The sequence below is a fragment of the Cebus imitator genome, unplaced genomic scaffold (genome assembly GCF_001604975.1).
Source record: "Cebus imitator isolate Cc_AM_T3 unplaced genomic scaffold, Cebus_imitator-1.0 Scaffold0, whole genome shotgun sequence".
Classification (NCBI taxonomy): Eukaryota; Metazoa; Chordata; class Mammalia; order Primates; family Cebidae; genus Cebus; species Cebus imitator.
In genome coordinates this window covers 9,768,204-9,786,049 of record NW_016107315.1, presented here as the reverse complement: position 1 = coordinate 9,786,049, position 17,846 = coordinate 9,768,204, and the positions used below count along the sequence as shown (strand labels likewise).

The following is a 17,846-nucleotide window of genomic DNA, read 5'->3' as shown; positions in this document are numbered from 1 at the left end:
AAAAATCTGTATCAAAAAAAAAAAAAAAAAAAAAAAAAAATTGCCAGCTATTTAGAGCAAAAATAACAACAACGGCATTGTAAAGGGTTATAACATGTGTAAGTAAAATATGACAATGTTATAAAGAGCAAGAGAGGGTAAGTGGAATTACATTGTTAAAGGTTCTTGATTCAGGAAATGGTAAAGTACCAATTTAAGGCAGATGTAATGAGTTAAGGATACATATTATAATTTCTGGTTACTAAAAATATAAGACAACAAGTTACTGTTTAATGCCCCCCCACCACTGCAAAAAGGATATAATATAATAAAATAGATCTAACTTCCTAAAAAAACTTTTTTTTAAGTCAGGAAAGGAACACAAAAAAACAGATGGGACAAATAGAAAGCAAATAGCAAGACAGCGGGCTTAATCCAACCATATCAGTAATTATATTAAATATTAATGGCTAAGACCAGGCACAGAGGCTCATGCCTGTAATCCCAGCACTTTGGGAGGTTGAAGTGGGTGGATCACTTGAGGTCAGGAGTTCAAGGCCACCCTGGTCAAAATGGTGAAACCCTGTCTCTACTAAAACTACAAAAATTTGCCAGTTGTGGTGGCACATGCCTGTAATCCCAGATGCTCAGGAGGCTGAAGCAGGAGGATCACTTGAACCTGGGAGGTGGAGGGTGCAGTGAGCTGAGATTGTGCCACAGCACTCCAGCCTAGATGACAGAGCAAGACTCCATCTAAAAAATAATAAATAAATAAATAAAGGCTAAATTCTCAAGAGATTAAATTAAGAGAATGTCAAACTAGGTAAAAATAAATAAATAAACTACCAACACCCAACTATATGTTATTACAGGAGGCCTACAGACAGGTTAAAAGGAAATGATAGAAACAAATGTAATAAAAGATAAACTATATACCAACACCAACCACGAGAATGCCAGGGTGGCTGTTTTTAAAAATTTAGGTAGAATCAAGGCAGAGAGTAACAGAAATTTAAAAAAGGTGTTTCATAAAGATACAATGGCAAATTCCTTAGGAAGATATAGGAATCCTAAACAATTAATAATAAAAATGGATAAAACTGAAAATTAAAATATCAGGAACACACTCATTAAGTATGAATTCAAACTTGATCCCATTTTAATTTTATTTCTAACTTAGTCATCCCTGCAATGAGAAAAATAGTAAAAATGCTGTGTATCTTCCCCACTCCTTTCATTCCCTTGGTTATCCAAAAAATCTTTATTTAGGTGCCACGACTCTACATAGCGCTTGCTTAGGTCATGGAACAGAGGGCTACAATTTCTATGAAAACCATTTAAATCAATATCTGAAAAAAAAAATCACAAAGGGAAAAATAAATTGAGACAAGAGCAACAATACAAACTGCTTTGTTTTGAGGAAAGTTTATATCCGAACAAAATGTCATACATATTTCATATATATATATATATATATATATATATATATGTTAATTGTACATCTATAAAAAATCTGGAGAAATGGACACCCAACCTAAGAGTAATTACCTCTGGGAAAAGCTATTGGAGGAAAGACTTTCACTTTTTAATTTAATTTATGTGCCTTTGTACAGTTTGAATTGTCTCATGCACATGTCACTCTTTTGAACCTAATGCTGGGTTAGCCACTTCCTGGCTAAACAAAAGTCACATTATATCTCTAGGTGCCAGGCAGTATGTGAGAAAAAGTGCTGTATAAGCCTGCAAGCCCTCTTTTCAACACTCTATCTGGAACATAACCTCGTAAAGTTATTTGTTATCTGTTTCTTTTCCTTTTTTTATGTTATTCACTTTCAATATTGCATTAATCTGTTTTCTTTATGGCACTATGTTGCATTAAGGGTTAGGTTGGGCACAGGAGCTAGAACATAATGGCTGCTTAATAAGTATCTGTTGACTGAAAGGACAAATTTCTGACATCACTGGCTGTTTCAGGTTTTAAGTGTTGAGAAGTAGTTAGCTCCCCCTCCCACCAAGTCAGCATCCATTGACTTATGACTTGTGTTTCATGCAAAAAGCACATACCAGAGAGTGTGAATTCATCTCATGCCAGTTAGCATGGCAATCATTAAAAAAATCTGGAGACAACAGATGCTGGAAAGGATGTGGAGAAATAGGAATGCTTTTACACTGTTGGTGGGAGTATAAATTAGTGCAACCATTGTGGAAGATAGTGTGGCGATTCTTCAAGGATATAGAAATAGAAACACCATTTGACCCAGCAATCCCATTACTGGGTATATACCCAAAGGATTATAAATTGTTCTTTTATGAAGACACATGCACACGTATGTCCATTGTGGCACTATTTACAATGACAAAGACTTGGAACCAACCCAGATGCCCATCAATGACAGGCTGGATAAAGAAAATGTGACACATATGCACCATGGAATACTATGCAGCCATAAAAAATGATGAGTTCATGTCCTTTGTAGGGGCATGGATGAATCTGGAAACCATCATTCTCAGCAAACTGACACAAGACCAGAAAACCAAACCCCACATGTTCTCACTCACAAGTGGGTGTTGAACAATGAGAACACATGGACACAGGGAGGGGAACATCACACACTGGGGTCTGTTGTGGGGTGGGGACTAGGGGAGGGATAGCAGGGGGTTGGAAGGTTGGGAGGGATAACCTCAGGGAAATACCTAATGCAGGTGATGGGGGGATGGAGGCAGCAAACCACCATATAGCATGTGTATACCTATGTAACAATCCTGCAAGATCTACACATGTACCCCAGAACTTAAAGTAAAAAAAAGAAAAAAAAGGATAGAAAGACTGAAAAAAAAAGAACCAGGGAATGTTGTCGGGGGCCAAGGTCGGGGGGGCACAAGGATGCATTTTACAGTGTGTCAAGGTATGAATGCTGGCACATCATGTAAAATCTTAGAAACTGATGCGTACAAGATAGTGTTTTCTCTCAGCCCTTTGCTGAATCTCTTGGCATGCACATGGATCAGAGTGCTGAATATAAATAGAACTTCACTAGTAAATCAGAAATATAAGGTACAATTATTAAAAGATTTCCTAAAGCTAAAGCTTCATTTAGTGCTTTCTTCATGCCAAACATTGTTACATTGACATTTAATCTTCAGGACAATTGGATGAGGTAAGAATTACTATTACTGTGGAGGAAACTAGGGCATAGAAATTATATGCCTAACACAAGGTCACAGAGCTGGTAAATGCTGGAGCCAGAATTTGAACCCAGGCTGTTTGGCACCAGAGACTACAGTCTGTCTACACTACTTTCATGTATGCCAAGTCTAAGACAACCATTACTGCTGAAGGCATATAGCCTGAGGGGTGACAAATGAGGCTTATGACTGTAGGTTGCCTGACAGTGTCAGTACTTTGAGGGTAAGGGTAGGTACATGGGCAGTGGCTATTGAAGGATAGATCTTAGAGAAACCAAAGAAAGCAATCTAGCTCTTTGGTGCCACCAAGTATGTGATGTTCTTCTGTCAATACAACTGTATTGACTTGTCCTTCAAAGGAAAGTATTGAAGACAGTGCCAGGGCTGGGAATTCTTTTCTTTTTATATCCTTTTTAAGATTCACATTTGCTCTTGTTTTCACAGTCTTGATGTTCTTCAACACAGATATATATAAACTCTTCCCAATGCTTCTCTGAATATCCATGGAGACACTGTGACATTTATTTTTAAGGACTGACCAGTAGCAAGGCATCATGCTAGGTGCCCAGAGAAGACAGATCAATATGACACTCTTGAAAGACAAATACCACATGATCTCATTTATATGGGGAATCTAAAAAAGTCAAACTCATAGAAGCAAAGATTAGAATGGTGAATCACAGGCTAGGGGGTTGGTGATGGAGAAAATGTTGGTCAAAAAGCACCAAGTTTTAGTTGAAAGGAGTATGTTTTTTGGATCTTTTGCTCTGCATGGTGACTATAGTTAGTAAAAATGTATATTTCAAAGTTGCAAAGAGTAGATTTCATACCACACACACAAAAAATGAAGAGATGAGTAGGTTCATTAGCTTGATTTAACTTAATCATGCTGCAATGTATACATATGTCAAAACATCACATCCTACCCCATAAGTATGTACAATTATTATTTATCAATTTTTAAAGGATTAAAATAAGACTCTCTTGGCTCTCAAAGAGAGTTTTTTCTTCCTAAGGATCCCTTGAATCTGTAACCTCATTTGTCAGTGTTCCCCTTGTCACAGCCCTCATCCTTCCCACGTGGACTATGGAGAGGGTCCCCAAAGGAAGTTGGTTTCTTCCTACAATGCTGCACATCCCTTCCAGATCAGCTTCCTGAGCCATGACCCTGACAGTCCTGCTATTCCAAAACCCCTCCAAAAAAATTACAGGCCCCACGCAGCCAACAAAATGTTTACTTGGCACCTGTGTGCCAGGCACTATTTTCATTAATAGAGATACGGCAAGGCATGAAAAAAGGCCCTGTTCTAGCAGAGGGTTGGGGAAGACTAACAATGAACAAATACACAATATGGCACTGTTGAAAGTGTCGTGAGGAAAATCAGACCGGGAAAGTGCATGACAGGGAACTTTCACTGTAGAGTGGTAGCAATGTTGAATTTTACTTGTGCCCTATGACCCTGGAAAACTGAAGGTTAAGATACCTCCCTGCCCTTTGGGTTCCAAAAAACAGCTTACTGCAAAGAACCACCTTTCCCCATGTAAATGAGATAAGGCTCACAGATACTAACCTTAATTATCTATGACAAGGCCAGACACCAACCTTTCTTTGCCTCATGAATCATTAGCTGAACTACTTGTCTCCACTGACCAGTTGGAACAAAATGCATGTTTCACACTTTGGTCCAGCTTCTCTCCTTCCTCCAGATCCCTGAACTTTGGCTCAGTATACAGTCCCTCCTGAGAAGAGGCTGGCCTTAGAGTCAAACATTCTGTGATCTCCTGTTGGAACACACCACTCTTTGGAACGCTCCACTACCCCATACTTCATCCTTTCTAGCTTTATTTACTCCTCTTTATAAAGAAAAATGCTTCTTACCTATCCCTGGAGGCCCCTGCAAACCTTATGGTCATACAATTCTTTTATTGTAATAGTCTTTTTCCACCCCCCTTGCAATGATCTTTTTGAATAAAGTTCTCTCCTTGCTTGCTATAGTTTAGCTGTGTTCCCACTTAAATCCCATCTTGAATTGTAGCTCCCATAATTCCCACTTGTTGTGGGCAAGACCCAGTGAGAGATAATTGAATCATGGGGGTGGTTTCCCCCATACTGTTCTCATGGTAACGAATAAGTCTCATGAGATCTGGTGGTTTTATAACAGGAAGTTTCCCTGCACAAGTTCTCTCTTGTCTGCTGCCATGTAAGATGTGTCTTTTGTCTTCCACCATGATTATGAGGCCTCCTCAACCATGTGGACCTGTGAGCCCATTAAACTTCTTTTTCTTTATAAATTACCCAGTCTCAGATCTGCCTTTGTCAGCAGTGTGCAAATGGACTAATATATTGCTAACTCCAGATTTTAAAATGTTAACAGTGATTAGGGAAGGCTGCTCTATACAGGAGCATGTGAGCAGAGAGCTAAAGGAAGTCAGGAAGAGGAGAATGTGGATTCTGGAGGGAAGAAACATTCCAGGCTGAGAAACAGTAAATGCAAAAGATCTGAGGAGGGGAGCGTGCTTAGCAGCTCAAGTGCTGAGAATGAGGTCAGTGGGGTGGAGCCTCACAAGGAGGAGGGCAGTGGTAGAATATTAGGGCAGAGGGATTCCAGAGCCATTATTATGCAGATGATCAGAGGACTTTGAATTTTATTCTAAATGGATGAGCAGCCAATTGGAGAGTTTCTGGGCAGAAGCAACTTGAACTTTAACATATCAACTGTGTAGAGGATAGTTGGGTATAGTTATAAATAGAAAAACCATTAGGAGATTTTTTAAATAGTTCAGACCAGGAAGGATGATGGCCTGACTAGAAGGTGGAAGTGGTGGAGGTGATATGAAATAGTGAGATCTTGGATATGTTTTTAAAGTAGAGTAAACAGGGTTTGCTGATGGTTTGGATGGGAGTTGGGAAAGACAATTTCAGAATGAGTCTAAAAGTTTTGACCTAAGTAAACAGAATTACAGAGTTGCCATTTGCTGAGCTGGGGAAACTGTGGGGGAATAAAGTTATATCTGAGCATATTTTAAATGTTGATTAGATATTGTCTTAGCTTGGATAGAGCCCAAGGCAAGGACCTATAGGTAAGCAGGTTATTTGGGAAGTACAGGCATCAGAAGAGAGGGAATAAGAAGAGTGAGACTAAGAAGGAGCAAAATCTAATCAAAGGATATGTTTTTTTTTTTTTTTTTTTTTTTTGAGACGGAGTTTCACTCATGTTACCCAGGCTGGAGTGCAATGGCACGATCTCGGCTCACCGCAACCTCCGCCTCCTGGGTTCAGGCAATTCTCCTGCCTCAGCCTCCTGAGTAGCTGGGATTACAGGCACGCACCACCATGCCCAGCTAATTTTTTGTATTTTTAGTAGAGACGGGGTTTCACCGTGTTGACCAGGATGGTCTCGATCTCTTGACCTCGTGATCCGCCCACCTCGGCCTCCCAAAGTGCTGGGATTACAGGCTTGAGCCACCAAAGGATATGTTGTTAAGGTTGCTGCCTTGTGCAATGAGTTCAGCTTTTCAGAGGTAACTGACAAAATGTGCCAAATGCTTCCAGGACTCTGTGGAACAGGAAGCAGGAGCATTTATCCACCAGCTCCCCTCCCTTGCTTGCTGAAGGTTTCTACAGGCATGCTAGCACCACTGCACTTTGTAGTTGCCCAAGCCCTGAAGGAAGCCAGCTGTCTGCTCTCAGGCATTTGGGGAATCCCTGGGGCAGAAAGGGAAGAGTCTTGGTGAACGCACCCTGCCAAGTGAGTCAAAGCCAGTAAGGAAGTGGTTATCCCAAGAAACATGGCCAAGAGGACACAAAGCAGGACATGGGGCTGGAGATACAACTTCAAAAGTCATCAGTATATATAAAAATACATACAATGTTCTCTTTAGTAAGAAAGAGACCATACAGAAGGAATTTTCCCTGTCTCACTTCAAACCATTTAGACAACCGTCTTCTCTATCTATTGACAAACTTGATGTTGACATCATAGCTACTGACATAGCCCTCTTTGCCCTTCTGAGGTTATCCCCTATGGGATAGTGAGATGGCCTTTCTCTCCTCTATGAACAAACAAAATAATACACTGAAATGATGGCAGGAGTCGGAGGTTGCAGTGAGCGGAGATTGCGCCACTGCACTCCAGCCTGGTGACAGAGCAAGACTCTGTCTCAGAAAAAAAAAAAACAAAAACAGAGAGGTTAGACTAGATTATTTCAAGGTCCTATTCTGCTCACAGATTCCTATTGTGTTCCATTTTGGACTTATTACATTGAGTAATTGAGTTCTTCCGACTCAATGACACAATCAGAGAGGATCTTAAGATTAAAGAGCCTGTAGTTCCTGGAGCCTGAGGAAAGAGGGTGAGTCATCGTTGGCAGCTCTGATCTGGGGCCCTCTAGTGGATAAAAAGTTAATTGAGATTCCCAAGTCTGGACTAAGATGTAAAATTACTTGAGACAAGTGGCAGATTTTGAAACCTTTCGTTTTTTTCTAAGTTAAAGTAGGATCATTAATTTTTGGTAACATTTGATAGATATCGATATGTTATTGCCTGCTGAATGTTGGATTGGGTGATATTCCTAGGCAGATGATTTACAATCAGAAATTGAACAAGAAGTCAAATTTGGAGAAAATATGGGGTATGTTTAGCAGAAAAGATAAGTGACCATGTTTTGGGAGAACACAAAATTTATTCTTGCATTATTTAAACACTAATTTCAAGAGAGTGAAAGAACATCTGCCACTGTGACTCAACAATCCAGCTTCCTTTAGTTACAGAGGGGGGTCTTTTACAAGAAAAAAAGAAATTAAGTATTTTAAACTGTAGGCATCTAGAATGCCCTTCATGAAGTGGCATAAAGATTATTTTAAGCTAAAACCATCTGAACAAACAGCAGCCACAAGGGCAGGGTGGTTACCTTATCTTGATTTCCTTTGCTAAGTTAAGTAGGACCGACCGCCCAGAAAATACCAACCACCATAATTCCCTCTCTGAATGATTTACAGCCAGAAAAAAAGACTAACTATTATCACTGGAATTAGTAATTGCTTAGATTTTCTCTGAACCAAACTTTCCACTGGTTCTTCCATAGAAGCCCTTCCTCCCCCTCCTTTCTCCTATTCAGTGGATACAGAAACTTCTATCTTTGGCTAATTGAGTAGCCATTTCATCTAAAGGATCCAGAATGAATATACAAATTTTGTTTTTTTCTCCTATTAATATGTCTATTGTCAATTAATTTTTAGACCTCCAAACACTGGACCCAAGTTGAGGGAGGAAAAAATGTTTCTTCCCATAGGGGAGAAGATACTTATTTTGGTACTCATCACTAGGTTCATGACTGAGGCACCTATAATAAACACATATTAACAAGTGACAAGCTCACAAACTTAAGTTTTACATGACACAGGAGCCTTCTGAAATGAAGACTCAAAGAAATGGGGAAACTTGTGTATTTTTATGCTTCAAGAGTGGACAGTTGTACAGAATTATGATTGGACAAAGGGGGTATGATCTAATGGTAATAAACTAGGGAGAACTTAGCAAGACTTGTTTGTTCAGGTTCTTCTCTGTGTCCCTGTGTCTTCAGAGATGAAGATATTGCATTCTTCTGGGAATAGGAAGGGCACCTCTGGAATGAGGGGCTATGGCCTCCTTCAAGAAAAAGTCACTTAGATTTTATGGCGTGTTTCGGGGAGAAGGGCAGGGGGAGGATGAAAGTGACCCTGCTTCTCCTGTTTTCTCAAATGCCAAGGTGCCATATTTGGGGGTAGCATGTCCTGAACCTCATCACTCCTAACAAAACAAGACTGTACTGCAGGGAATGGGATAGAAGAACCAAGAAATCGAATAAGGTTTGTGATGCCCAGATACTAATAACAGCAGAAAACTACCACCATTTCTAGACTGGAGGGGAAAAAGGACCTCAAGGCACATGACTGATGCCCCACGAGGAGCCCCTCAAGCAAGAGATGGAGTCCCAGGGGAGATGTAGCAGTGGTCTGCTAGGCAGTTCAAGGCAGAAAGCAATGTGGGAAAACTCTCCCTTCTTTATTCTGCCAGGGTTCTCTATTGGCCAAGGTTCACCCAAAGCCAGCTGGCCCAGGAATGTGGAAAATATAGATTTAGGAGATGGCCCCAGTGAGTCATAGCAGGGCAGAAGTATGGAATTGCTCTAACTGCAAACTGGCCAACGACTGGCACAATAAAGGATAGACGTTATTATGTTAGAGTTGGCAAATATTAGCAATAGAGAAGTTATAGACTGTTATAAGAAGAGAACTTATAGAAGTTATAAGACTAACTATAGACTGTTAGTCTTATAGATGTTTGTATAAATAGAACATGAATCTGTAGGGTCAGCTTTATGGACACATGGCCTGTGTAGCTGCACAGGGCTCCATACTTGGTTTCATGCTCTGCTGTCACTATCTGGAAAGTTTTTAATTTTTTTTCTTTTTTGAGACAGGGTCTCACTGTGTTGCCCAGGCTTATATTGAATGTCTAGGTTTAAGCGATCCTCCTGCTTAAGCCCCCCAAAGTGCTGAGATTACAGGTGTGAGACACCATGCCTGGCCAAAAGCTCACAAACTTCCTTAAGTTTTATATGAACAGGAGCCTTCAGAAATGAAGACCCAAAAAAAATGGGGTAACTTTTAAATTTTTGAACAAAGGGCGGTGTGAGTTTTTATTTTGAACTGGAGCCCATAAATTATGTAGCCCATCCAGAGGATTAATAATCTACAACTTAGAGTTGTGAAATGCAGAGAATGTGGCTCTGCTGTCCTCTTTCCTGGATAGAACTAGGACACTGGGGACTTGGTGACCCTGAAGTTGACTTCAAGGGCTGAACAACATTGTCAGCCAGGATGCAGAGGCAAGAGCACATGCGTAGAAAGGGAAAAAGGAAAGGACTAAAAGAGAAGGGGCTCCTAGGCACCCATAGAAGGACATCTCTGTGTGGACTGAGATGAAACCCAATAGCTGTGAGTAAATATTCTGTTCCATGTCCTGGATTCCCAAGTATGTAAGATCTCCCACTAGGAAGGCAGTCTTTTTTGATAAATGATAATCCCCTTCCTTTCTAGACACTGCCACGAATATTAAGTAGAATTATGATAATTATTTCATGGAAGAGAAGAGAAGATCCATGGAAATTGTTTATGTAGACATCTAGCCTCAAGTTTTCTGTGAAAGCAGTTTGGTATAAGGATTTTAAAAGCTAGCTGTAATAAAGATTATAATTTTCTTATGCAGAACTCTCAGTATACAGTATTTCCTCACTGTCCACAGAGGATTAGTTCCAGGACTTCTCTCAGTACCAAAATCTGTGATTCAGTTCCTTACACAAATGACATTGTATTTACATATAACCTATGCACATCCTTCTGTATATTTTTTTCCCATTTATTTATTTTATTGCATTTTAGGTTTTGGGGTACATGTGAAGAACATGCAAGATTGTTGCATAGGTACACACGTGGCAGTGTGATTTGCTGCCTTCCTCCCCATCACCTACCTTCTGTATATTTTAAATCATCTCTAGATTACTTATAACACCTCATGCAATGTAAATGATTGTTACATTGGTTTTTAATTTTGCATTTTTTATTCATTGCTTTTTTTCCAAATATTTCTGATACCCAGTTGGTTGAATCTGCGGATGCAGAACCCACAGATATGGAGGGACTACTGCATTTGATTTTGGAATTTCCTATGCTACTAAGTTCTTCTCATTCCTGTTCTACATATTGCTCAACAGTTGTGGGTCATAAAAGTTTCTAAATTCCTAGGCCTATAACCAACTTCAATACCATCTGTCCTTAAAGTTGGCCAAAGGCAGTGGGTACCTGGTGGCAGGAACAGCCTTTGCAAAGCCAGTGGGCTCCAGCTTCAGACCAGAGGCCTGACTCTTGAACTTTTATCTTTTTTTACTAACATCCTAGTAGCAATGTTTATTTTGAAGGTAGTAAATGTCAGAATTCTATAAAGTCTACCTTTTAATATATATTGAGGCCAGATCCAGTGGCTCACACCTGTAATCCCTACACTTTGGGAGGCTGAGGTGGGAGGATCACTTTAGGCCAGGAGTTCAAGGCCTACCTGGGCAACATAGGGAGAGTCTATCTCTATTAAAAAAAAAAAAAATGAGCTGGGCATGGTGATGCACACACCTGTAGTCCCAGCTACTCCTGAGGCTGCAGTAAGAACATCACTTGAGCCCAGGAGGTCAAGACTGCAGTGAGCCATGTCCACATCACTATACTCCTACCTGGGTAACAGAGTGAGACTCTGACTCAGTGTGTGTGTGTGTGTGTATGTGTGTGTGTGTGTGTGTGTGTGTAATGAGGTTTTTACTTAACAAATCTGTTTAATGTTTGTAATTGACTAGGCATTGCTTTACAAATATTGGTACATTTAATTTTCATAAGAACTCTGAGGAGATACCATTTCATTTTACAGATGAGGAAACTGAGATATAAAGTGAGGCATAAAGTGAACATGGAATGAACCTGAAATGCTTATGATAACTTTTTATAAATTCTGCTAGTCTTAAACTGATTTCCCTTTTACTAAGGGTAATTACAAGGAGAAAGAAACAAGGAAAATTTCTGTATCTTTCACTTAAATTCTATTTTCACTTAAATTCTAAAAGCTCCTCAGAATACTCCACATGAGCTGCTCATCCAAACTGTCATATTAGTCACACTCTATGCTTCATGCCTACCATTCTTTAATGCATTGTATTTGAATTCTCCAGGTCCTTCTTTAAACACACAGAAAGCAAGAGTAATGGAAGGTATCCGCCCTTGATTTGGAATTTCCTACCCTACTAAGGGAAAAACAGAAGTAAAAAGCCAAACAGTGTGTTTGTATACAGGTAGGAACACTTTACCCCTCAAAGTGTAAGAACAGTGGCAGGAAAGATTCCTTGATGGGTGATCCTTGCACTGAATCTTGAAGGGGAAATATATAGTTCACCAGGAAGAGAAGCAAAGAGTGTGACTAATATGACAGTTTGGATGAGCAGCTCATGTGGAGTATTCTGAGGAGCTTTCAGAAAATAGAATTTAAGTGAAAGAGCCTCAGGTAATCCTACCACCTCAGCCTCCCAAAGTGCTGGGATTACAGGCATGAGCCACGGTGCCCAGCTGGGAAGCCAATTAAACTTCTATTGGACAGAATGTGGATGTCTATAGACCATTATTTTGGTTGCTATCGCTTATCTGTAATTTACAGAGCTGTAAAATAACTCCCATAGAATTAGAGTCAGATAATTTGGAAGGGTGATTTCTGTTCAGTTTTCCAACAAAACACAACTTTTACCCTACAGTGGCAGTAAGAGGAAACTAGCCTAATTTTCAGATGCCACATCAGACAGAGTCACAGATACCACACTAGAGTTTGGACTTCTGTTTTAGTGTTTGAGCAAAAGAAGTTCAAGAAAGGTCAAACTGAGGAGTGCGAGGATCCCCTTTCATTGGAGAGGCATGGCCTGGCAAGCAGCTGGAAGTTTGATTGGAATAGGTCATGAATGGATTCAGAGGCATAATGCAGTAGGTCAGTCAAGAAAGTCTGAGGGCCAGAGCCATGGTAACGGCAAGCGGGAGGGTGGCTGACAAAACACAGTTAAGCAGACCTAGTGAATGCGGATGTGAGGGATGAAGTAGAAAGAAAGTTGTCTCTGATGGTTTCTAGGTTTCTGGCAGGCGCACGGTGGCGCATCCACCAATGTGAAAGAAGCAAGCTTGTGAGGAGCGATGAGCTGTTTTGCCCATCTGAGTGTGAGGTACCTGTGGAATACCCGGGTAAATACATCAGGAAGGCAGTTAGACAGAGGCTTCAAGGAGACTTGCTGTGGAGTTAGAAGCCACTGGCTGTCAGTGGTCTTTGCGAGCAAGCAAGGCGTGAGGAGCAGCAGCTGGGAGAATGAGCCCTGAACCGTTCCGCGAGGCTCAGCCTAGTGGAAGGGACAACGGAGGCCTGTGATGTGATCAGCCCCGCTACAGTCCCTCGCAATGAAACCGGTCTTGGACACTGCCACCCTCAGGGCGCCGCGAGAGTCCCTACAGAAAGACGCTAGCACGGAACTCGCGACTCTCTAGCCCGTTGGATCCCGAAGCGCCAGTCCGGGCCCCAGCCACTCGGCCCACTTCCGCTTACGCGCCCCACTTCCGCTTCCGGCCCTAGGCTGTGGTGGCTAGCGGTGTGGGGTGGGTTAGAAGGCAGTAGGTGCTGGAGGCGGAGGCGGGTGCCGTCTTTGCGCGGCCGTGGGATCCTGCGAGCTGGTGCGGAGGAGCGCCGGCGGGCCAGCCCCGGGGCACATGCGACGACCACCACCCCTGGGCCCCAGGAGGGCCCCGGGTCCTGAAGGCAATGTGAGAAGCCTGCGGAAACGGCAGGCGCCAGGGCCAGGCGCAGCGAGACGCTGCGGCCCTGAGGCCGGGGGGCGCAGGGAAAATAGGCAAAAGAGGAGAATGGTGGCCCAGGCCACCCCTGGGAAAGACAAGGTGGAAAGAGACAAGTCGGTTGCGGCATCAGGTGCTGAAAAGGCCGCAAGGCGTCGAGTGGAGGGGCCCAGGGGCCAGGTGAGCCCGTCAGACCGGCGAGGCGTACAAGCAGCAAAGGAGGCTGACCTCCGCTTGCAAACGGAAAGACACAGTAAGAAAGCACCCACGGTCACTTACCTTTAGCCTTTGCACTCAGCGTGCTCCATCTTTGTTTTGCCGCCAGTCTTTAACTGGAATCTGCATGTTTATTTTTGATGCACATGGTTGACCAGGAGATGGGAAAAATGGATTTTCTTAAAAGGGTGTTCCCCATTAGAAGTCCTTGGTCAGAATTACGATAGGAGGAATTCTTGTGGTACATTTTGGCTAGTATGAGATGACGATGCTGTAAGGGTTATTCAGTTGCCTTAAAATTTATAAAGGTTTATATGTAATTCCTTAACAGAAATTAAGGTTTTAGTTTAAAAACAAACTTGTATTTACATACAGCTCTGAAGGGAAATAAAAATGATAGCCTCACAGTTTTTAATTTCAGTGGTATTGCATTTTCCTCCTCAATATAAAATCTTTTCTGGTATGTTTTATTGTTTTGATCAGCCAAGGAAAAAAGAAAAGTTACTGAAGCCTCAAGTGATGATCCTGAGCCAGGGATTGACCTGGTAAGAAAGGAATCATTAACCAGTTCGGAATCTTTCCAAACAGTGGAATGCTTGCAGTCTTTGGGTAAGGAAGGTATAGTGGAAGGCATTAAAAGAAGAATTCGAAATAAAAAACTTAAAAGCTTAGAAAACCCACCTCTCAAAATAACAGAAAATGAGGCTACACAAAATATTAATGTTGAATTCCAAGATGAACTGTACAAGAATACTCCAAAATATTCTTGTAACATCTTGTCACCTGAAGTAGAAAATAATTCCATTTTGAAATTACATGATTGCAATTGTTTCCCCCATTCCAAGGGTTGTAATGATGAAAACAACCTGCCATATAAGCCTGATGGTGGATATATGCATGTAGCAGAAAATTCCTCAAAGCTAAAGAAAGAAAACCTTAGGAGTCTTGCAGAGAAGAGTGACACAAATAGTATTTCTCGGCTTTTACAAACCCAAGAAAGTGTAATGGGAGTAAATAAGTTACTACTAGAAGAGAGTGATTTATGCCAAAGTAAAACCAATGACTTGCTTTCCTGCCTTCAACGTGAAAAAAATAAATACTCAATAGAGGAGAGCAGTGTTGGGCGAAAATCCAGGAAAAGAATGAAGTCTGAAAAAGCAGGTGAAACAGTTACTGAGATGAACTTTTCTGAGTATAACAAGTCTGAGTTGATGTTACAAGAAAACAAAATGATTGCTGATGGTAAAGAAGCAGAGACTAAAGGTCCTTTAAATGTTTTGAGAAAAGTAAGCCATAATACAGTCTCTCTGATGGATCATTTATTAAGTTTCCCAGAAACGGTAGGAAAAGAAACAAGTCCTGAATATCATGTAAATGCTGTGTGTCAGAAAACCATTGAACCACTTTTGAAAGAAGAAACAGAGAATGCTTCAGAGCCCTTAGGATATGAAAGCATGGCACAGACAGAGGATTTTAAATCGATGAAAAGCTCCATAGGGAAATCACCTAATGAGTACCATATTGAAAAGAGATCTTCACGGGAATCTGAAGAATTGAAGTTAAGCTGTCAGAGAACAATACCTATGACTGGTAAAAGAACTTGGCCTTATTATTCATGTGCTAGAATATCTGCTTGGTGTTGGAAAAAGGCTTCCTTGCCAGAATCAAGTTACTTTCTTCCTGGGTCTCAGGAAAGTTGTAGGCAAGGTGATGTTCTTAAACACCAAACAAACCAGACCCACTTAACTGACTCCAAATTATTATTACAAAGTTCCTTAACAGAAACAAACACTGAATCTTCAAGTAAAGAAAAACTAGATTCTAATTCAAATTGTTTGTCTTCAGTTTCTGCAATAGAACCTACTTTAATGATTATGAAGGAACCTATAATCAAGGATGATAAAAAGATAAAATCAGAGGAACTGAGCAGAAGTGGGTCAGAGGTAATTTCTAACACTACTGAAGATACTCAATTAACCAGTGAGACTCAAATCTTAACAGGAAATAAAAAAAAAGATAGAGGAAATTTCACAAAACAAAATTTGACAGCGACTTCCAAAGATGATCAGGAAGCAAATAACTCTACAGGCAAAACTGTTCATCGAAAAGCATGCATTGCTAAACAAACATTTGTAGTTCCAGACTTGGTTAAAATATTGAACACAGGAAGGCTAACTAATTTTAAAATTCCTTTACTTAAGAATAAAACAGAAAAAAGAAAAGAAATAAATGCCAAGTCATCAGAGAGAGAACCTTACAGTCCTCTAGAACTTCTGGACAATATATCTGGAGCGGAGGTAAGACAGAATAGGAGTAAAGAAAATATCTCCATGACAACATTAGGACCTCAAACTTTGAGCATACGAAATAGCGTAGCTCCAGCGCAAGCTAGTTCTGATTCATTCCACAATAAGAATTCCTGTAGTATTTTTCCAAGGTTTACAAAGCAAGGTAACAATAACAAACCATCTAATCACATCTCTGAACGAGGCAATATTGTGTCTAATAAAGAAGTTGCTTCTCTCACAGTTGAAAATAATGCTTTTTCTTGTGATCCTGGGTATGTAGAGAAAAATTCTTCCTTCAGCTGTAATGAGCAAGAAACACTCCAACCAGTTTCCAGTGAAGTTAGTGGTAGAAAAATAACTAAGAATTTTTCAGAAATCAAAGTAGGGTGTCCAGATATTCTTAAAGCATATGAAGATGATGTCCTCTTAATTGATGTAATTCAAGATGACCCAGACCTCTTTGGAGTCTCCAATGAAGGAGAGCTCTCATTTACTTCAGAGGTCCCTAGGATAAGCCAGGAGCCCGGTGTTGCTGGAGAGCACCAATCAACAGACTTCAAGTACGTGGAAACTCCAATAAAAAAAGAACCAAGTGATGACTTGAGGTATGCATGTTCAAGTATGCCTTTTAGTGTAGATTGGGGTTAGAAAAGCAGTCTCTACTCGTAGGTTTCACTAATGTATTCAGTGATCATTGAAGCTCCATTATTTTTTTACTCAGTTATTTATTAAATGTATTTATTACCTGGAAATGTCATTATGCTAAAACTTAGAGTCAAAATAATGAATTATATATATCTTGGAAGATAGAAAAGATTAGCTGTTCAGAATTTAAAATTATGGTTCATAAAAGGGCTTTTTGAATGATAGAGATTGCTTCTTTCAAAAGTCAATTAAGTTTATTTTCAAATGCTCTTTAATTATTATAAATAGGCAGATAAACTTTTATTTCAGCCAAGCTACTTATTAAGATCAGTACGACCTATTTTAATCTATTTTCTATGGCTTCCTTGTTTGATTAATAGTTCATTTTTCAGGGGACAGAGAAGCCTTGGAAATTTTTATTTGAAGTAATTAGGGCTTGAAAGTAGAATCAAAAGTTAAACTAATTTTCAGAGATAAACAGCATAAAATTTTTTATGGTTTTACTTTTAAGGCAATGGTTTTAAATGAGGATTTTTTTCCCCAAATAGAACTGTTTGCCCAATGCAACTTTAAACGGGGCCAAGTAGTAAACTTCATGCTCAGGAACTTAATCTATTCTGGTTGGCCCCAATTTGATTTAATATTATGTCATATTTTACTTAACTTTTGTAATTCTTCAAGCTGTTATTTATATGTTATACTACTTGAATATCATAATATTTTGTGAACAGACTCAAAAAAATGAAAACACTTTTCATTAGGATTCAGTGGTGCATGACTTAAGTTTCTCTGGCATTTATTTTTAATTAACCTTTGTGGCATCGTAACTCTTCTTGATGCTCTTATTGTTGTAAGAACTTATAATTTATCACCAGATAGAATGCTTTCTATGTGCCAAATGGAGAACCAAGAGTTTTATTGATTTTTTTTTAACCACGTAATAAGGTAGCATGGTAATCTGCCTGTTTTGAAGATAGAAAAAAATGAAGATAAGGTTGTTACTTGCCCAAGATCACACTCCTACTAACAGAATCTGGATTTGAACCAAGGCCTATCTTACTCTAAACCTGTGGTTAAGAGGTTCGTCTTTGTAGTCTGACCTTGGTTTTTGAATCTTCTTGTTACCACCT

The 17,846-nt window shown here is 40.1% G+C and overlaps 1 protein-coding gene across 1 annotated transcript in view; it reads left to right on the top strand.

The window, feature by feature from the left end:
• Positions 1–13,310: 13,310 nt before the first annotated feature.
• Positions 13,311–17,846, top strand: part of TOPAZ1 (testis and ovary specific PAZ domain containing 1) — a 92,506-nt gene continuing 87,970 nt past the window's right edge. The window contains exons 1-2 of the mRNA XM_017522395.2: positions 13,311–13,820; positions 14,267–16,676. Coding sequence (XP_017377884.1) covers positions 13,484–13,820; positions 14,267–16,676 — 2,747 coding nt within the window. The 5' untranslated portion in view covers positions 13,311–13,483. The remainder of the gene's footprint in view (positions 13,821–14,266; positions 16,677–17,846) is intronic.